Genomic DNA, 22,364 nt, shown 5'->3' with positions numbered 1-22,364 from the left:
CTCTCTCTCTCTCTCTCTCTCTCTCTCTCTCTCTCTCTCAGAAAAATGTCTTCTCTAAGGTATCTAAGGTATCTTCTCCAAAGCTCTCCCTCCTTCCTTCCTTTGTTCTCCTCTTCTTATTCCCTCTTTTTATCCTTCCTTTCTGACAGGTTGGACTCAAACTTACAACAGGGCATAGGATAACTTTCACCATCTGATGTTTCTGCATTCATCTCCCAAGTGCTGAGTTATAGGCATGCATTCACCATTAGTCCAGCTTCCACATCTATATCCAGTGGTGCTCTAGATGGGCTGGAGAGATGGCTCACTTTGGTAAAGTCCTTGCCATGTAAGCATGATGACCCAAGTTCTGTCACAAAAAACCACATAAAAAACTAGACATGGTAGCCTATACTTGTAATGCCCCTACTAGTGGATAGATGGGCAGATCTCTGGGCTTTTTGCCTGCTCAATCAGAAACTCTGGGCCAATCAGTAAGAGACTGTATCTCAAAAACCAAGTTGGATGGCCTGAGGAATAGCACCAAAGACTGACCTCTGGACTACACGTGCATGCTTGTGTGTAGTCACACACATACACTTACATAGGAAATAGATCTCTGTGTTAGCATCTACCTCCACTCTGTACTTTGCTCTCTAGTTCAGAAAAACAGTTCCTATAAACCGCACCAATACGGTCTCTACATGGCTCCTAGCTGGGATGAGTTCTGCTGAAGGGCGGGCTCCTCTGAACGCCTGCTCTTTCCCTTCAGGGTCTGATACCCACTTATTAGCCCAACTAGACTGAGAGCTGGTGACAGCTTGGCTGTTCTAGATCTGTAGTCTCCACTGTCTTTTACTGTTTCTCCAAATGTAAGTTTGTAAACAGCTCCTTTATACATACATAGTAAGCCTTCCTTAGAACCATACCATCCATTTCCTGTGGGATCTTCAACTCATAGAAGCTCTACTTTATTAGTTTGACTCCAAGAAGTTTTCGGTATGCGTTGAAAAAGAAAATATGTAACAGTAGCAACTACTGTTGTACGGACATCTCTACAGCCTCTGCATAGGAATATTGGGAACCATGTATAAGGTGGGTAATGTAAGAGCTGCTTCACAAAGAAAACAATCTGAGTTCACTTCCCTAAGGGTCTCACAGGAGTATTTGACTTAGGATTTCAGTCTCTTGATTCTAGCTCCGGATTTCTGTACCAAACCACATAAGGACTGACTGAGAAGGGTGTGAAGGTTGAGCTTCATTGTCAACTTGACTGATTTGGGAAACACTCCAACTGTTGTGTCCATGAGAGGGTTTTCTGAAAGATTTAGCTCAAGTGATAAGACCTATCCTTATTGTAGGCCACACTATACCACTGGCTAGGGACCCAAACCTAACAAAAGGGAGAACCCCATCTGAGCACCAGCTTTTCTTTCTCTGCTTCATGACTACGGCATAGTGGGACACATGGCTTCATGGTTTTCTTCTGCCATGCCTTCTTCAGGATGAACTATAACTTTTAACCCAATCCTTCCTTAAGTTGCTTTTGTGGGGTATTTTATCACAGCAATAAGAAAACTAACAAATAGAAGCCTTAAGAAAGAAGGGGAAAACCAGTTTGAGATGTGACATTAACTAGTCTGAATTGTTTTTTAATTTGTGTGTGTGTGTGTGTGTGTGTGTCTGTGTGTGTGTCTGTGTCCCAATATTTGTTTACTTGTTTGAGACAGGGTCTCATGTAACCTAGGCTGGCCTTGAACTCTTGGTATGCCTGCCTACTTCTACCAAGAGATTACAGGCTCTCACTACAACAGGCCAAGCAAATTTTGTGAAGTGAACAACTAAGAAACTATTTTTATGGTTAACTTTTAAAATGGTCAGGTCCTGGCCAAGAAGTAACTCAGTTACTGGGCTTCACCTAAATGTTATAGACCAGTGCTTGCCAAAGTACAGTTGTCAATTGAGAACTGACTCCATGGGATTGGATCTCTGTCTGTGCGCGCCCCCCCCCCCCCCCCCCCCCCGGGGGATTTCTGACTAGTGACTGATGTGGGAGGCACCACTCCCGAACAGGCAGTAGTCCCTAGTTGTATCAGAAAGCAAGCTAAGCCAGCAATGGAAGCAAGCCAGTAAGCAGTGTTCGTGCATGGTCTCTGCTTCAGCTTTTGCCTCCAGGCTCCTGCCATGAATCCCTGCCCTTGGTTCCCTTGATGATGGACTATAACGTGCAAGGAAATAAACCCTGCCCTTCCCATGCTGCTTTGTGGTTGGTCATGGTGTTTATCGCAGTAGTCCATATAACACAGTGTATGGTGTATATGTGTGCATGTGTGTGTGTGAGTTACAAAACACTGTTGCAACTTAAGTTAGAGAAATACTTTTATAAAACAACAGAAAGCTCAACTGCATCAAACTAAGTAAATCAGACTTACTAGAAGTAAAACCATGTGGGTTTGACACACAAAGCAACTTTTGTCTCAGTGGTTTTTTTTTTTTTTTTTTTTTTTTTTTTTCAGAGCAATTTATAACAATCTATGTTTAACAGAGACTGGTATACAGTTTTTAGAAAACATTCAGAGGCACATAAAACAAAAAGACAACACTACACAAAATTAAATTAAATTATGGATTTTCATTTGTGACAGAGGGCTGACTTGTCAAGCAATAAACATTTCTTATACCTAGAATGTTCCCAGCTTACTCTGCCTCATTCCAGGTGCTGGTAATTAGGCTGTGGAGTTAGTGGGGTTTCTAGATGGCAGGTGCCTTATGTGACTTACCTCAGCATCAATTACATCTGTAATGTACCTGGGGGTCAGCAGGGGCATCCGAACATACTGTAAGAGGTCAGGGAGAGACTCCTCTCGCTCCTTCTTGGCATGCTTCACCCAGTTGATAACAGCCTCAAAGACTGGCTCTTCAGAATCCACCTGTTAATGTAGAATTACACATCACGGACTTTTACTTTCCCAGTGAAAAGGTTTCCCACAAACTAAAAGCAGCCATGCTTACGTTCTGCTTTGTGCTCCCTGTCCTCCATCACTGTTATTTCCCATCCTCCAGAAATACAGAGGTTCTGGGAAAACAACCTTTTCAGATACAGGAAGAGAATTACAAACAACTTAAAATGAACTAAGATAGCATTTAATAAATGAGTCACATGTTGGCCTCCCTTTCAGAATTGCTTCCATTCTTGAATTTTTGTCTGGTCATTTCTGCAACTTTAGTAAGTAAACATGGAAGAGGAAACCTGTTATCCTAATTAAAACTGAAATAATTTTTATTCATAGTTGCCTCTGAAGCAAGAACTTCACTTTATCATCATAAATAACACTACAGTTTCCAAAGTATGGTCAGTCAGCATTTAAACGACTACTATGTGTTAGATTCTGTGCTGTTTTGTCATGTAGATTCAGATCTTTGTGGAACTTTATCATTATACATGATAAATAAAGTAAGAAATACCCTCTAAAGTATGAATTATGCTACCAGAAAAGCAACAGGCACAGTAAGACCTAGGACTTTCCAAAGGCAGTCACCTAGGTGCAGGACCCATGTACTCTCAGCAGTCTCGGGGCATATGTAATCTGAGGCTTCTTTTGAACCACTGACTGTGATTACATGAAAGTCAACCAAGCCGGGCAGAGGTGGCGCATGCCTGTAATCCCAGCACTTGGGAGGCAGAGGTAGGTGGATTTCTGAGTTCGTGGCCAGCCTGGTCTACATAGTGAGTTCCAGGACAGCCAGGGCTACACAGAGAAACCCTGTCTCGAAAAAAACCAACCAACCAACAAACAAACAAACAAACACCAAAAAAAAAAAACCAAAAAACCAAAAAAAGAAAAAAAAAAAAAAAGAAAGAAAGAAAGTCAACCAATACACCTTGTACACCTTTCCCAAAGAACTGTGGTACTTTGCAAAGCAGAAATGTTTGGGCATGTTCTTTCATTTTATAAATGTACTTAACTTCTACTAAGGGCCAGGTACTGACTTCACTGACAATGACAAATCAAGCCTAGTCCCTGCAGGGCAGACTCTGCCTTCACCTTATCCACCTGTCTTACCCTTCCAAGTCCTGGGATTGTAAGTAAGTACTACCAACTACCAATGAGTATAATCTTGTTGTGATTAAAATTATGCAGGGAAGTAGCAGAGCTATGAGATAAAAACAACAGGAAATTTCTTCATTCATTTTCTTCATTTAGGGAAAAGTCTCCCTCAAGTAGCAAGCTGAAATCTGATGGAAGAGCAGCAAATGACCCGAAAAATAAAAAGAGAGTACTCAAAGAGTTAGATTACACTGATAATTTCAGCACTTGGAGGGCTGAAACAGGAAGATTGCCTACATAGTGAGTTCAGGGCCAGCCAGGGATACAGAATAAGAACTTATCTCAAAATCTCCAAGAGCACTCTAAGTCAGAAAAAAAAAAAAAAAAGAGTGCACCAGAAGCTCTAGAGCTGCACTGTCTGTCACTGCAGTGTCATTAATGAAAATAAACAGAGCTCAGCTTCTTAGCAATACTAACTACATTCCAACAGCCACCAAACAGCAACATGCCTAGTGGCTAACAGACCAGGCAAGGAAATTTAGTCCGTCTTGAAAGAATTTTCTACAGGTCAGAACTGACCTAGAGCAGAGAGAACTGGCACGTAGGGACATTTTAGCTGACCAGCCTGACAGGAAGAAGGGTAGGTAGTGGCAGAGTCTGAGGTAAGCTCCAGGCTGCTGAAGAAGGATCTCTTATCCTAGTAAGAGCTGGATATCATTTGAATGTTTCCAGTGGGATAGTAATAAAGAGATGTTTGTAAACACTGCTGTGGTGACCGTGGGTAGAACATTTAGAAGGGCCAAGAGCTGCAAGATCAGTTCTAGTCTCCTTTGTACAACAGGCTAGACTCCAGTTGTGGCAGTCTTGGAGAAATATGTGTGAGGTCAGGGTGATCCGGATTACAGACAGATGATAGGAAGGATGCAGGATATTTATCATTAAGAAATATTTTTCTAGCCAGGCAATCGATGGTGGCATATACATTTTGTCCCAATACTGGGGAGGCAGAGTCATCTCTGTAATTCAAGGCCAGCCTGGTCTACAGAGTTCCAGGATGGTTAGGGCTACACAGAGAAACCCCGTCTTGAAAAATCTAAATAAAAAAAAAAAATATATTGTTTTCTTTTGTCTAAAAACAAATAAATTAAAATTTCAGAGAAAATGCTAAATGTGCCTATGAATGCTAATGATTCATAATGGGGAAAATAAATATTCTTCACAAAGGTTTTTTTTTTTTTTTAAATGTATCAGACAAGATATTTCCAATTAATGCTTGGGATAGTCCTGTGTATTATGTACTAATATTTTTAATGGGTTTTAATCATATGTTGAGGCTATAATCATAAGACACACTGCTTCCCACTATTTAAGTGCTGCTGGGACTATGCATGCTGTTGTTTGAGATGGTGTCTCACAGAACACAGACAGGCCTTAAGCCCTCAATCCTGCTGCTACCATCTTTCTGTCGTCAGTTATAGGATTACAGACTAGCACCACCATGCCTGGCTCCTGTTGTTTTATAAGAGGAAGTACTATGTAGCAACTGGAAGTCAAGACTTCTGGTTCCAGTTTTTTGCTGGTTTCCAGAACAGGAAAAAAAAACTTGTTGTCATTTCAGAAAAAAAAAAAAAAAAAAAAAAAGCCAGTCTTGATATATGAGGAAAGAAAACTACATAAGAGAATGCTCAAGTCGTTTTTCATCCTGGCCTCTGAATATGGCTAGCTACTTGTTCCCTCTGTTCCATCTTATTTTATCCAGAGTCTACAACAGGTCCAAAATCAATGATTTTTGTGCTGACTTCTTATGAGGGCAATTAGAAGCAAACCGGCCACCTAGTGGTGAGCTCACCCATAGCTTAATGTTTACAGGAAAAGCCTTGGGAATTTGTGGCCTGATTTGTTTCTGTTTTTTGTTGTTGTTGTTGTTGTTGTTGTTGTTGTTGTTGTTTTTTCCTTGTTGTTGTTGTTGCTGTTTGGAGAAAGGGTTTCTCATATAGCCCAAGTTAGTCTGGTACTCAATATGTAGCAGAAGAAGGTTTTAAACTGTATCTCCTGCCAACATGATGGAAATACAGGTACAAGCTAGCATATCCAGCTTTTCAATTTTTCCTCTTCCTTTCTTTTGTTGGTTTCTGGAGTCAGGGTTTCTTCTGTAGTCTAGGATAGCTTTGAACTTCACAGCTCTGCCTCCAGTACACTGGAGGTACAGATGTGTGGTATCACATCTAGCTGCTTGCCTGGATCTGAATCCTGACTCTATCACTTACTACCTACAATGGTATGATGGTTTACCTCTGAGCCACAGTTTCTAATAACTGCAGACAGATTTGAGGATCAAATGAGGTGGATGCCACAGAACAGACACTGTAGAGCTGGGTCCAGGGTGGTTCAGTGACACAGTACTTCCCTACCATGCCCAAGACTTACCAATTGCAAACTCTAACACGGAAACACAAAAGAATCAAAAGAGGAGGTGGGAAGAGGGAGAAAGAGAGTAGATGCACCAAGGGATAGGGATTTTTCCCATAAGTACTCAATAAGCCTTTGACAAAATAACCAATAGTAAATGCTAAGTACTATTTTCCTATAAACAGTAGTACTTAGTACCATCACTGTGCTTTCTCATAGACAAATCAAGAAGAGCCATGACAGGTGTGGTGGCACACACCTTTAATTCCAGAACCTGGGAGACAGAGGCAGGTAGATTTCTAAGTTCAAATCTAGCCTGATCTACACAGAAAATCCCTGTCTCAAAAAAGCAAAAAATAAATAGATTATTTAATAATAATAATAATAAATATAAAAAAGGAGTCATATTTTTCTAACCACTGACTCCTAAATGTGAGAAATACACTTTGCGGCCATGCCTCACAAGTCTGCAAAAGAAAACAAGGTCCTGCACCAAGGGGATGAGAACAAGACCAACAATCGTTGACACATTAGCATCTCTAACAGTGCCTCTCTAGGCTGGTATAAAAGTCAAGTTGGGAAATAATTTCTCTCTAAGTGTAAACAATATACCAACTGTTCTCATCAGTTTTGTCTTACAACAGTTGTTAAAGAAAGATGCATAGCAAAAATTGGCTAAAATTTAATAAAAGTATACTTAATACCTTTTACTTTGTAACATACATACCTGTTTTGTAGCCAATCAGACCAGAGACCATATGGTCCTTTTTTTAGGGGGTTGGGGGGTGGGGAGACAGGGTCTCACTGTTCCCTAGGCAAGCTTGCGATCCTCCTGTCTCAGCCTTTGAGTACTGGGATTACAGATACACATTGGTGTGCCTGGATGGTCACAGAATTTCTTTAGGTTGCAAACTCTCTTACAGCATGTCAAAGCATTAAACCCATTCTAAAACTTTCTAATGCACCTCTTACATAAGCTGAGGAACAGACGCTCAGTAATATATTTCAGTGGAGAAATAAAACTCAAGAGGAGCACACACAGGACTTGGCTCTTTGAATACCTTTCTCCATAGATATGCAAATAAATTAAAACTTTTGGTACCAGTATGGGCATTTGATTATGAAAACATAATATGGACACAGTCACTCCATCCTGCTCTGTAAGTTTAAGGAAACCGTAACACCAAGCCAAATCTGTACCTGAATCTCATCGCACTTGATTAGCTTCTCCACCTCTCCTTGACTCAGAAGAATGAACTCTTCGTGCTGCACCACTTCAGGAAAATGCTTCTGGCTAAAAACCTCAGCTGCTTGCATCAAGTCAACGCAATTGTGAGTTTCAGCAAAATCCCTGATACCCAGGCAATTAGATGGATCCAACTGACTTTCTAAGAACTCACAGCAGGCTTGTTTCACACCTAGGACAAACACAGGCAGTGAACAGACTTCAGGATACTTGGCCAAGTGTAAAGTGGCCTTCCATTCTTGGATTTTAACATCTTCTCTACAGTTATCAGAGGAACCCTGGCTCTACACCTCAACATACTCACTAGAACATTTATGGTCCAGGCATTTAAACATTAGCTGTCGTATGTACTACATCACCTTTAAAAGCCCTTTACACTTGCTTCTGCCACGTCTTTAAAATGAGTTTAGCAAGTTGGAACTAGTTTCAGGAACCATCAGATTGCTGCAAACTCTTACCTCTAGAACCAATCTAAAAATAGTAACTTAATTTACTATGTTCTTATTTTTTACTCTAGACAGTTGTTTTGTTAAGATTTACTTATTTTTATTTTGTGTGTATGCACACATATAACTACACCATGACATACAGTGTCTAAGGAGGTCACATTTGTCCCTTGGAACTAGAGTTAAAGGCAGTTGTGAATCAACATGTGAGTGCTGGGAACTGGACCCAGGTTCTCTGTTAAGACAAGTGCTCTTAGCCAGAGCCAACTCTCTAGCTCCTACAAACTTATTTTAAAACTCCAGTAAAGAAAAACAATCCCATAATTCTTTGAGAAATTCAGAATAAAATCTTGGATTGTAGCTTAACACAAAAGCAGCATTGCTAGTCTAGCATCTTAGCATATGCAAGGCCCTGGGTTCAATCCCTGGCACTGGAAAAAAGGAAAGGTCCAGTGCATGAACGCAGTTCTTGTTTGGTTTGGTTTAGTTTTTGAGGCAGAGTCTTACTATGTAGCCCTATCTGGCCTAGAGCTTGTGTGCACCAGAATGGGAAACAATTCCCTAGGAATTGATCTAGAGAATTGATGCAGACAAATATATGTCTGCATCTCTCTCTGGGAGTGCTAGGATTAATGGAATGTGCCATTAAACTTGACTTAATTTTCTTTCTTCCTTTTTTTCTTTGGTTTTTTTTTTTTTTTTTTCGAGACAGGGTTTCTCTGTGTGTAGCCCTGGCTGTCCTGGAACTCACTCTGTAGACCAGGCTAGCCTCGAACTCTCGAACTCAAGAGATCCGCCTGCCTCTGCCTCCCAAGTGCTGGGATTAATGGCGTGCGCCACCGCCCGGCTTGACTTAATTTTCTAAGTCTGCACTTAGTGTGCTCTCCTTCACTTCAGTCTTGCATGACAGGTGGGGAATGAGGACTGGACACAGAGGTCTGCGCCTGTAATCCCAGCATTCAGTAGGCTACAAAGGATCACACACTCAAGGCCAGCTTAGACTACACACAGTGATAGTCTTATCTAAAACAGACCAAACCAAACAACAGTAAGAATGTTTCAATTATGTGGATATACATAATTGGAGGTTGAAGAGACGGACTGGCTAGACAACTGAAAACATAGTACTCAGGAGGCAGAGGCAAGAAGACAGAGTTAGGACCAACTGGGATACAATTCAGGGCCAGCCTTGTCTACACAATGTAGACCAAAACAAAAAAAAAAGTACACAAACACACAGACATACAACACACACACATACATTAGAAACTGGAAAGGAGACCATCTCTAATGCAGTAAAAATTATATTTTAACAGTTATACATCAATTTAAAATTATTTTATTTACTTTTTTTTGAGATATGGTCTACCTATGTAACTCATGCTGTTTCTCCTTCTCAAGTATAAGATAAATTTTATTTTATTATTTTTATTTGTTTGTTTTGTTTTTCTGAGACAGAGTTTCTTTGTGAAGCCTTGACTGTCCTAGAACTAGCTCTGTAGATCATGTGGGTCTCCAACTCACAGAGATCTACCTGTCTCTGTCTCTTGAGTGTTGGAATTAAAGAGATGTACCACCACTGCCTAGTATAAATTTTATTTTCAATAGATATTTTTAAAGCAGACATAGAGGTGCATGCCTTTAATTCCAGCATTTCAAAGGCAGAACCAGGTGGATATCCTTGCATTAGAGGACAACCTGACCAACAAGATCCCAGATAGCCACAGTTACATAGTAAGACCCTGTTTCAAAAACCAAATACGAAAACAAACTGGGGGACTGGAGAGATGTCAGTTGAACAGTTAAAAGCACTATTACTCTTGAAGAAGATCTAGGATCAGTTCCCAGACCCCAGAATGCAGCCCACAATTGCCTGTAACTACAGTTTGAGGGGATCCGACACTCTCTTCTGATCTCTGTGGCCGTCAGAGGTCATATATTTGAGCATAATAATATATACATTAAAAATAAACAATAAAAGTAAACAGAAATAAATTTTCTTAAAAAGATATTTTACATGATTCAGACTTAAAGCTACAAAAATGTTTATACAATAAAGTCCTCTTAGCCTCTCCATGCACACAGACATCAAATGACAAGGTGAATAGAACCTATGTAGACATGAATATTATCAGTTTCTTGACAATTTTTACTATGTATGTATACATGTGTGTGTATGTGTGTGTGTAGTATGTATATATGTATATATTAAGGAAATACCTCTATTTTCCATCCTGCTTTGTTTGGTTGTTTAATTGGTTTATGTGTAGGGGTGCTTTGGAAGCATGTGTATCTGTGAACTGTTTTCAGGCCTGGGGCATGAGGTTCCCTGGAAATGGAGTTACCAATAGTCGTGAGCCACCAGCAGGTGCTGAGAATCAAACACAGAGTCTTCTGAAGAACAGTCCATGCTCTTAACCTGAGTCATCTCTTCAGCCCCCTTGGTTCATTTTAAGACGTAGTCTCATTTTATACACTAAATTGGCTTGAAACTTATGCAATCCGCCTGTCCCAGCTTCTTAAGTGCTGGGATTATTGGTGTTAGCCACCATACTTGGCTTTTCCATATTTTTAAAAACAGAAAAAGTTTAAATGTTTTCTTTTACAAGACCCAAATACTCTTACGTGTCGAGATTCTTTTGCATTGCTTTTGACTATATCTGATCTTCCATGCTCAAAGATTCAAATGTCATGCTTCAAGACTGATCTCTGAAAGTCTCTTGATTATTTTTACATCAAAGAAAACACTTCCAGGGCTAATGTGTCATGAACAAGGACACCTGTTATTGTCTGTACCTTTCAGCTGGAGAAGACAGGCTGCAGGGAGCAATTCTTGAACATTCTCCACTGTCACATGTACTGTTTCTGTGTACACGAAGTCCAACAGGATTTCCATGGTAGAAGCAGTTAAACCTTGAATGTCAACATATGGCTTCCCCTTCTCTGAAAGCTGAAAATTCATTAGTAGGAAAGTATGGTACTTTTAATTCCACAAGGTAAAGACAGAACCCACATTTAAGAACTTAAAGGGATGCTGGTACTAATTAAATATACATCTTATAAAAACAACAACCTGAGGCTGGAGAGATGGCTCAGTGGTTAAGAGTACTCTGCTCACTGGGCAGTGGTGGTGCACACCTTTAACCCCAGCGCTCAGGAGGCAGAGGCAGTAGATCTCTTGAGTTTGAGGCCAGCCTGATCTATAGAGTGAGTTACAGGATTGCCAGGGCTACACAGAGAAACTATTTCACAAACAAACAAACACACACACACACACACACACACACACACACACACACACACACACACAAAAAGGGTACTAGTTGCTCTTCCAGAAGACCTGGGTTCAATTCCCAGTACCCATTGCAGCAAACAATCATAACACTAGTTCTAGGTGGTCAAGCCATCTTCTGACCTCCAAAGACACCAGGCTCACACATTTGGAACAGTCATACATGCAGGCAAAACATTCATAAGCATAAAATAATTTTATAAAAAAGTTTAAATTATAATCTATTTTATTTGATTTGTATCTGGCAAATACGACACATATTTGTATATCTTCAAATAAAATGAGCAGTTGGCCGTGTCCCTAGGAGTGAACAATGGAATATCAAAATTTCTAGAGAATTAACCTGATTCCATATTACAACCAACATAGATGTCTTAAAGAACAGAATACAAAATTTTCATGAATATACCACTAGTGTCCATGTGCCTTTATGATAAAACATCTCTCTTTTCTTCTTTCCTCTCCTACACACCACCCCATATGCTATGTGGCTTTCAGGTTGTAGCCCAAGCTGTCCTTGAACTTATAGCCACTCTCTCACCCCAGACTTCTAAGGGCTGGCATTATAGACATTTGCCACCATGTATGGCTAAAATAGAAACAGTCAATGAAATTTCATGAGAATAGTACTCTGAGATTTGTAGCTACAACCTCCTCCAAGATCACCACATTCCTCTCATCTGCCCTCAGACTACATCTGGATAGAAGAAGAACATGAGCTCTTTTCCATCTTGCAATATGGCCAGTGAAAAGGCAGAGAAACCTGATACGAAGGAGAAGATACCTGCAGCCAAGAAGGCTGGTGTTGATGCTGCTGCCTCTGGTCCCTGGGCCACTGTTGCAGGCAAAAAGAGTAACCTAACCCTAAGGTTAAAAAGCCCAGGAAGGTGAAGCCCTATTGCAGCCGAAAACCTGTCCTGGTTAGATGAATTGGAAGGTATTCCCAATCAGCTTTGCATTCCAGAAAGGCCTTGTTCAAAAGGAAATACTCAGCTGCCAAGACCAAGATTAAAAAGAAGAAAAAGGAGAAGGTCTTTGCTATTGTCACAAAAACAGTTGGTGGGGACAAGAACGGGTGGTGAAGCTTTGAAAAATGCCTATTATCCTACTGAAGACGTGCCTTGGAAGCTGCTGAGCCACGCAAAAAGCCCTTCTTTAGTCAGCACGTGTGGAGGCTACGCTCCAGCATCACTGCTGGGACTGCTCTGATCACCCTCACCAAGCGCCACAGGGGCAAGAGAGTGGTTCTCCTGAAGCAGCTGGGCAGTGGCTTGCTACTTGTGACTGGACCTCTTGCCATCAACAGAGTTCCTCTGTGCAGAACACACCAGAGGTTTGTCATTGCCACCTCTACAAAAGTTGGTATCAGTGAGGCTAACATGCTCAAACACCTGACTGATGCTTACTTCAAGAAGCAGCACCTGCGCAAGCCCAGGCATCAGGAGGGCGTGATCTTTGACACAGAGAAGAAATACGGGATTACAGAGCAGCGAAAGGCTAATCAGAAAACTGTGGACTCGCAGATTTTGCCAAAGATTAAAGTTGTTCCTCAGCTCCAAGGCTGTTATCTCAGTTCTCCCTGAAAAACGGGATGTATCCTCACAAACTGGTGTTCTAAATTGCTTACAACCTAATTAAACAGCTTCATATGTTAAAGAAGAAGAAGGAGGAGGAGGAGGAGGAAGAGGAAGAGGAGAAAAGAAAGAGAAAAAGAACATGAAGATCCTCTGTTAACACTGTCTGAGCTTAACGGGAGGGGCAAGAGGAGGACAGCAGTGATTGAGAGCTGTTCTAGGCTATGCAGTGACATCATATATCAAAAACAAGATCAAAAGCAAAAGCAATAGCAAAACCTCAGAGCCCTAGGGCAAAGACATGTAGTTCCCATGACTCTCTTACAAGCTCAGGGTTCAGTGAGAGAGACCTTGTCTAAAAAAGTAAGGTGGAGAGGTGGAAAATCGGTTAAAGAAGACATGTGATATCAAGCTCTGGGCCCACCATGCCCTCACATGGGTTAGCACACTCATACTCACATGTGCTCACACACGCAAACTCCTATTACAATACCCTTATGCACTTCCATTATTAATTAAATGGCTTTGTCATACTTGATTTCTCTGTAAGCCCAAAAAGTAACAACAACAACAACAAAAAACATTCTTAAAAAAATCAATCCCGCCAGGTAGTGGTGGCGCACGCCTTTAATCCCAGCACTTGGGAGGCAGAGGCAGGTGGATTTCTGAGTTCGAGGCCAGCCTGGTCTACAGAGTGAGTTCCAGGACAGCCAGGGCTACACAGAGAAACCCTGTCTCGAAAAAAAAAAAAAAATTCCTCTATATTCCCTGCACATGAGAAGTAGGGAGACTAGGACAAAGACAGAACTCGAGGCCAGCCTGGTCTACAAATCAAGTCTAAGACAGCCAGGACACTGTTATACAGAGAAACCTTGCTTCTGAAAATAACAACAAATAATCAATTCCTAGCCAGGCATTGGTGCACACACCTTTAATTACAGTATTCTGGAGGCAGAAATTGGATCTCTGAGATCAAAGCTAGCCTGGTCTACAGAGGGAGTTCTAGGACAAGCACAGAAAAGCTGTGTTTAATGTTTAAAAAGAAGAGAAAAAAAAGGAAGGAAGGAAGGGAGGGAGGGAGGGAGGAAAGAAAGAAAGAAAGATGTATGAGAAGAAATGAGGGCTCCCTCCACCATCACCAAGATTCCAGAGATTTCTCAATGCTGAAAAACAGTGCAGGCAGACGTTCTCCAAGAGGACAGCAAACAGGACATGTACTGTTTTAGCAGGACTGTATTAGCAGCTAGCAGTCTTAGTCCATTTCAAGCTCAGCACTTCTGGTTAACACTCCCTACCCAGCTAAATGCCAATGCTTTGGGGGCAAACATCATGAAGTACAGTACAGAGATCTGTGCTGCTGTATTATTCAAGATGGTTTTTAAATTAGCCAGGATTAGCCAGAATGGCCTGACTGCTTTCTATTTCTCCTACAGCCTTATGACTGAGCATGGGAGTTAGTTATTTTTTACAGTCACATGCTGTAGAGGCAAAGCCTACTCAATGTAGTATTCTCAATCGATGTGACCTTGGCAAGGCATTTGTTGAGACCCTTCATCTGTAAAATAAAATGGCAATATTTACCCCTAGGATAAATGACAAACAGGGCAGTATAATAACTGGGCCCACAAATATAGCCGTTATTACCATGATACTTCCTCTCTTATCTGGCTCTAGCAGCTACTTCTTTATTACATTGACAGGTACTTTTTTTTTTTAATTTTTACCTTATGTACATTGGAGTCTTGTCTGCATGTATCTCTGTGTGAGGGTGTCAAGTCTCCTGGAACTGAAGTTAGACAGTTGTGAACCATAATGTGGGTGCTGGGAAACTGAACCTGGATCCTCTGGAAGAACAGCCAGTGCTCTTAACCACTGAGCCATATCTCCAGCCTCATGGTGATGGGTACTAACTAAAGAAAATACTGGTGGTTAGAGATACTTTTTAAAGAGTCTTATCATAGCCAGGCACATTGACACACACCCATAATCTCTGTACTTGAGGAGGCTGAGGCAGAAAGAGTATTTCAGGCCAATATGGGCGTTAAGATTCTTTCTCAAAAACAGATGCATACATACCAGAGGCTGGAGAGACTGTTAAAGCACTTGTAGCACCCACATCAGGTGGCTCACAACCACTGGAACCCTAGCTCTCGGGGATCTGATGCCCTCTGGGCTCCAAGGGCACCTGCTTGAACAGGATGCACATAAAATTCATGCAGGCACACACACGGAACTTTTTCTAAATCTTAAAAACAAACAAAAAGCCAGCACAATGAAGTAATTCAGATATATCTCTAAGTTTAAGTTTAAATATGTAATAATCATTCATATAACTCAAACTTAAAATACTTAAAAAGACTAGTTTAAATATTCTTTTCTTATTTATTTATTTATTTATTTATTCATTCATTCATTTTACATGAGTACACTGTCGCTGTCTTCAGACACACCAGAAGAGAGCATCAGATCCCATTAGTTTAAATATTCTTACTTTCACTTTTAAGAAACTTTTAAGCCAGGAGGTAGTGGTCTATCCCTTTAATGCCAGCACCTAGGAGGCAGAGGCAGGCAGATCTGTGGGTTCAAAGCTGGCCTGGTCTACAGGGTAAGTTCCAGGACAGTTGAGATTACACAGAAAAGCTCTGTCTTGAGAAGGAAAACAAAACAAAAAAACAAAAAAACAAAAAAACATGGCCGGGTGGCGGTGGCACATGCCTTTAATCCCAGCACTTGGGAGGCAGAGGCAGGTGGATTTCTGAGTTTGAGGACAGCCTGGTCTACCGAGTGAGTTCCAGGACAGCCAGGGCTACACAGAGAAACCCTGTCTCGAAAAACCAAAACAAAAAACAAAAAAACATATAGACAGACAGAGCAAGAGCACGCACCCACAAACACATGTTCGAGTTGGTTCCTTCCTTCTACCAGGTGGGTCTCAGGAAATGGAATCTGGTCCATGAGGTTTGATGGAAAGTATCTTTACTTGCTGAACCATCTTGCTGGCCCTCCTTTCTTTTTTTTTTCTTTTTAAGTAATTTTGGTTTTGGAGAAAATGTCTCATATAGCCTCAAAAAGCCTAAAACTGTACGTAGGCAAGTATGGTCTTAACCTAGTGGCTTTGTGTATATTGGGCAAGCATTAGACCAACTGAGTTAAGTCCCTGCCCTTGTTTTTTGAGACAAGGTCTCATCATGAGGCCAGCCTCCAACTCCTGATATTTTCACCTCCCAATTGCTGGCATTACAGACATGTGCTACCATGCCAAGCTACGTTAATACTGCATAGTCATTCACTAAATCCCCTCTTCCCTCACTGAAGTCAGCCTGAAATCTGCATCAGTAGCATAAATACTCATTTTTGACAATTATTGATGATTTTTTTTTTTTCCAGACAGGGTTTCTCTGTATAGCCTGGGCTGTCCTGGAACTCACTCTGTAGACCAGGCTGGTCTCGAACTCAGAAATCTGCCTGCCTCTGCCTCCCAAGTGCTAGGATTAAAGGCGTGCGCCACCACTGCCCAATTATTGATGATTTAAAGGAGCAAGTCATCACATGTCTTATTCAGAGCTTACCTATTTGACTAACACATTATACAGATTCACTGGTGTACCAGACTATGTTTTTTCATTATTGAGTGCTTTTATTCTGTAGCTCAGACTGGCCTCAAATTTATGGTGATCTTCCCACCGTCAGGACTGTAAGTGTGAGCCACTACATCTGGTTTCAAATTTGTATTTTATTTATTGAGTACTTGTCTGGAAGTTCTAACAGGGAAGAGCTCCTACATTTTTGGCCAAAGAATGGTGTGTTGGAAACATCACCTTTGACTGAGCAGCCCCTTCAAAAGACATACAGGACAGTGAAGAAAGAGCTGGCCAGACAGAACAGCAACATTAACCCTGGTGACCACTTGGCTGACAAATGTCATAGCTGAATCACCAACACAAGCTGTTTTGTCCCTTGAAATAAGAGGACTGTATGTAAGGTTACAATGTGAATTCCACTTATATAGCAATGACTTGCATTACCTCACTAGTGAACATGGCACAGAAATAATCACTGCAGGCAGCCAGCACAATCCGATGGGCAGGGAAGTCTTTCTGCTCCACTCTCAAGGTCACATCACAGAGGGTATTGCTCTTCCTGAGGGAGTTCATTGAGTTGAGGATGGACTTAGCATGAGTGTTTGTCATTATGTCTTTAGGGGCCATAATGCCGCCCATCAAGCACTATGGAGAAAGAACACAGGAGTCTTTGGTCAATGCAGCTACAAGGGAAAGATCACAATGAAGAAGTGGGAAACCAAACACACAATTAGCTCTACAAATTAGGGAACTAAAAGGGCTTCCTTAACCGCAAACTTCCACAAATACAATGCACTTTTGACCCTGACACCACCACAATCTAGCCAACATCGACTCCAGTAAAGGTTACCTCTTCTTTCTCCAAATTTCATCTTTTACATCTTCCGATTCAACCAAGCAAGAAGGAAAATATTAAAAACTAAAGAGCTGATTTGGAACATGCACAGATTTTTATCATTTTCCCTAATGAATACTATCTTAGTGTTACTACTGCTGTAATAAAACACTGTGACCAAAAAAACAGTTTGGGAGGAAAGGGTTTATCTGGCTTACATATCCTGAGTCACAGTCCAGTGAGGGGAGCAGAGGTGGGAACTAATATTCCAGGAGGTAGGAGACAATGGAGAGACAGTGTCAGGGTAGCTTACTGATTTCATGGCTTGCTCAATTTCCTTTCCTTTCCCTTCCTTCCTTCCTTCCTTCCTTCCTTCCTCTCTCTCTTTCTTTGTTTCTTTCTTTCTACTTTCTTTGCTTTGTTTTTTGTTTTTGACAGGGTTTCTCTGTGTAGTCCTCGTTGTCCCGGAACCCACTCTGTAGACCAGATTATCTTGGAACAGAGATCCGATTCTCCTTGCCTTCCAAGTGCTAGGATTAAAGGTGTGCATCACCACCAATCAGCTAGCTCAGTCTACTTTCTTACAGAGGCCTCCAGTCCAGGAGTGGCGGAGTGAGAAAATCCCTCCCGGATCAATCATTAATTTAAAAAATGCCTTATCAGCTTGACTGCTTGCAGCCTGGTCTTCTGTAGGCATTATCTTAATAAAGGTTCCCTCCTCTCAGATGACCATAGCTTTTGTCATGCTGACATAAAACTAGCCAGCACAAGTTTACTGTTTTAGACATGGTAGTAATCCAGAACATGCCTTGATGTACATGGGGTGTGCATGAGGTATGTGCAAATACTATGCATTTGACTCTACATGACCTCAGAGTCAGGTGTGGTGGTGTAGCCCCTGCAATCCAAGCACTCAGGAGACAGAGGTAGATTGCTGCCAGCTGTAGTTCACCCTAGTCTACATAATAAGTTCCAAGCCAGCCAGAGCTCCATAAAGAGACTCTTGTATAAACAAACAAACAAACAAACCAAAGAAGAGCAGCACACTCAGAGTTTTGGTGCCTATGGATTTCTGGAACCAATTCCCTATGGGTATCAGAGAATAACCAGAATTGCAAAGTTCACTTGTGTGGATCATTTGAATAATTATGTATTTGAAAGGCAATGTGAGGCCAGCCAGTGGTGGCGCACACCTGTAATCCCAGCACTTGGGAGGCAGAGGCAGGCAGATTTCTGAGTTCAAGGACAGCCTGGTCTACAGAGTGAGTTCCAGGACAGCCAGGGCTACACAGAGAAACCCTGTCTCAAAAATACCAAAAAAAAAAAAAAAGAAAAAGAAAGAAAGAAAGCAAGCAAGCAAGGAAGCAAGCAAGCCAACGTGAGGAATACTTTTCTGAGTGGACAGACTTGAACCATACTTACTGGTTTGCTCCTCATGACTTGCTAAATTTCCTTTCCTTTCTTTTGTTTTCTGGTTTTGTTTGTTTGGTGGTGGTGGTTTTTTTGTTTTTTGGGTTTTTGTTTGTTTGTTTGTTTTTGTTTTGTTTTTGAGACAAGTTTCCTCTAGGTATCCCTGGTTGTCCTGGAACTCATTCTGTAGACTGGGCTGGCCTTGAACTCACAAAGCTCCACTTCCCTCAGATTCTCCCTGAGATTTTCCTCCTCAGAACACTTTCTGGGGAATGCAATGGAGGTGCTTATGAAAACAGTCTTTTATTTGAGGATGCAAAACGTTCTAAAATGAACCAAGGAAAAAAGAAACTATTCTTCCAAAGTCCACAATCTTAATTTCTTAAGAATAAAACAGATTCTAAGTTGTCATTTTTTGTTTAGTAGCTACATCAAAAGCACTCAGAACACTCCCTCCAACAACTCTGCAACATCTATTTAACAAAAAAAGAGATGATTTGCTAAAGAAAACGTTTTTTGTTTTTAAAAGGTTTGCTTAAGTCAACATAGTTTCAACTGTGCGATTCAAGAAAATGGGGATTTGCTGAATTCTCTTAAAGTATCTGAAGATTATGAAGATTTCCTGGTGTCTTAGCACAGGACCCAGCCTATGACTGAACTTTAAGATTTGTCATAAATGACAGTAACCTCAGGGCAGCAACCTTTCTCCCAGCACAAAGCTTGACCATATCACCTTTCAGAAACGGCACATTCTAGAACAGCGAGCATGTGAATAGAGGGGTTCCATTCTGAATCATTCTAGAAGGCTAAAATGAAGAAGTGGGAAAAAAAAAAAAGGCGTTCTCCCCTGAGAACACTAAGCTTACCATCAAATATTAGAGCGACCTAGGTAGGCAAGGAGTTAGATATGCGGTAATCAAGGAAAATGAAACTGTATCTTGGTAGCTGTGTCTCCTGCTTATGTAGGGACTGCACTAAGTCTCCCCATGGTCAGAATCTGTGAAGCTGTATTTGGGATGTATCACTGTATCAGAAACCAAGACACAAGATACTTTACAAATTGTCAATAACCGCGTTAAAGAGTCTGTATTCTCAAAAGGCACTGGCTTCACTACAATGTGTTGCAGTTTCCAACCCTCCTCCCCTCATCGCGCACCTTGCTTTTTTTCAAAATTGTTGGGGGTTGGGGAGGAATGCCTTACAAGGGGACGTGAAGGCCACATATAATTTCAGAGGGAAAGAGGGTTATCTTACCTCCATAAACGGATATACCTTGCACCTCATTAATACTCTTAAGAAACTTCTTTAAAACCCCAATGCACTACGCCTACCTACCTTCGGAGGAAGCCCACTCCAGTCTATGGAGTATGCAGCTTTGCTAAATAAACGTCCCCTTAACTGTTTCTCGGTTGAATTCTTTCCTTTCAGGTTAAACCTTCTCCCGGGGTAGGCGGCAGCTGCTCAGAAGCTGAGTAGGCAGCGATATGCCTGCAGCGCCCTAGCGCCTCTCCTCCGGACCTGGGGGAGGGGGTACCAGGGCGGGGGGAAGGCCGCGCCCCCGGCTGAGGGCAGAAGGGAATGGCCGTGTGTCAGGGCCGCGCCCACTCACCAGGGCTCCCGGGCCGCCCGAGCGGAAATGCTGGGCGCGGGACTCGCAGGCGGCTGAGCAGCCAGAGCGCCGCTGCCGCCGCTGCCGCCGCTGCCGCCGCCGCCGCCGCCGCCGCCCGGACCAGCCGCTGCGGAGCAGTCTCCGTGGTAAACTGCAGACTCCAAGCTCGGCGACCGCGCTGGGTGATGACATCACGCCGCGGGAGGGGTGGACCTCTCCTGGTTTACGTCATGTTAGGAGACTGAGCCGAGAAGTCCTGCGTACCTGAGAGCTCAGAAAAAGAAAGAGAAGAAAGTGAGTAGGGTGGACGTGCGCAATAGCGAGCTGGAGGTCAGAAGGTCCCCACGCGGTATGGCAGGCGGTAGGCTGCGTTCCCGTCACAGTCTGGAGACCCACGGGATTTAAAAGTTCTCCAGGTTGGTTTGTGAGTAATCAGGCTCCCCTTCACCTAAGGAGGACTTTTCCCATCCCGGATAACCACAGGGTCCTAAATGGGTCTGTCACCATGAGGCGATTGCTTCCTTCAATCCAACCAAAGAAAAGGAATTTGTGGATTGACTGAGCTACCAGAAATTGGTCGCAGTAGGAGAAATGCAAAGGCCCTTCTCAAAAAAGACGCTATACCCATCTCCACTGCCCTGACTCACCGTGGTCATTCATTAGTGCTGAGATTCTTAGGACTTTTGTTTTCGTTAATTTTGACTTTCTGCCTTGTGGCTGAGAAGGGAAAGATGTTTCTTGTTCCAAGCATATATGAATGACTAATTGGATTATCCAGTTTTCCTTTGTACAGGATTTGATTTTTTTTCTTTCTTTTTTTTTTTTTTTTTTTTTTTTTTTTGGTTAGGTTTTTCGAGACAGAGTTTCTCTGTGTAGCCCTGGCTGTCCTGGAACTCACTCTGTAGACCAGGCTGGCTTCGAACTCAGAAATCCACCTGCCTCTGCCTCCCAAGTGCCGGGATTAAAGGCGTGTGCCACCACTGCCGGGCCAGGGTTTGGTTCTTAAGGATAATAAAGTGTAGTCAAGTAGGCAGCTTCTTAGTTTTACATAGTGTTTCTTTCATGTCATAACTTCCTGATCCCAAATTGTTCCTGACAGTTAACTATGGTGGATAGAGTGCAGAACTGATAGAAAATCTTTTGAGGGCACTCTGGAAATATTTGTTAAAATGGTCAATGGAGATATATATTTTGTTTAGTTTTTGTAGTGTAGTCATCAGACTGTCGTGGCAGGAGTGCCTCCCCACCAAATCTGGACCCAAAACTTCTAGAGCAGATGAACTTAGGGTAGCTAGAACAGTGTTGGGAGCCGACTCTTAGCCGAAAGTGGCTATCATCTTTACAGCCATCTCGAGCCATATACCCTGACAAGAGACTTGTTTCAACAGCCTGCAATAGCTGAGCGCACTCTGATAAACATCTTTTTACACTGTTTAGTGCCCCCAGCTGCCAGGTGCTCCTGGTATCCATGGCTACAAGGCACGTGATGTAGTGGCTTCAGTTGAGATTGTGCACGAGGGCAAGTCACGTGGTAAAGGGTATAAATACCCAGGATTTCCCTTCTATAAAAGAGTAGAGCAGTAGAGGAGTAGAGGAGTAGAGAAGTCGAGGAGGTAGAGGTAGAAAGGTAGAGGTAGTAAGTAGTAGGAGGTAGTAGGAAGTAGGAAGTAGAGGAAGGAGAGAAAAAGTGAGAGGTGTCAGGAGACTGAAGGAGTGAGAATATAGTAAGAAGAGAAGAGAATAAAGAAGACTTGAAGAGACTCCACCGGACTCTGGCTTGTATCTATCTTTTGCGTCTCTCGCCCCTTTTTTCCCCTTCCTCCATCCCCACTCTCTCTTGCTAGACCCTGACCTGCCGACCGGAGCAGCAGAACCGGCCGGCCTTTACAAAGTAACAGAACCTGACGGCCGTTACAAAAGAAACGGCAGTTACA

The 22,364-nt window shown here is 42.2% G+C and overlaps 1 protein-coding gene and 1 pseudogene across 3 annotated transcripts in view; one reads left to right on the top strand and one right to left on the bottom strand.

The window, feature by feature from the left end:
* The window catches only part of Klhl12 (kelch like family member 12), a 34,339-nt gene extending 13,846 nt beyond the window's left edge, over positions 1-20,493 (bottom strand). For 2 of the 3 annotated variants that reach the window (XM_028764708.1, XM_028764710.1), the window contains exons 1-5: positions 20,431-20,493; positions 17,021-17,221; positions 10,926-11,079; positions 7,638-7,855; positions 2,760-2,909 (exon numbers count right to left, since the gene is read on the bottom strand). In XM_028764708.1, the coding sequence (XP_028620541.1) occupies positions 2,760-2,909; positions 7,638-7,855; positions 10,926-11,079; positions 17,021-17,215 (717 nt within the window). In that variant the 5' untranslated portion in view covers positions 17,216-17,221; positions 20,431-20,493. Of the gene's footprint in view, positions 1-2,759; positions 2,910-7,637; positions 7,856-10,925; positions 11,080-17,020; positions 17,222-20,156; positions 20,350-20,430 lie in introns of those variants that run through there. The other variant, XM_028764709.1, reaches the window with a different exon arrangement.
* On the top strand, positions 12,160-13,039 carry LOC114618877 (annotated as a pseudogene).
* Positions 20,494-22,364: the final 1,871 nt, after the last annotated feature.

Source organism: Grammomys surdaster, unplaced genomic scaffold (assembly GCF_004785775.1).
Source record: "Grammomys surdaster isolate TR1022 unplaced genomic scaffold, NIH_TR_1.0 145, whole genome shotgun sequence".
NCBI lineage: Eukaryota > Metazoa > Chordata > Mammalia > Rodentia > Muridae > Grammomys > Grammomys surdaster.
This window is presented reverse-complemented; position numbering and strand designations above follow the sequence as displayed.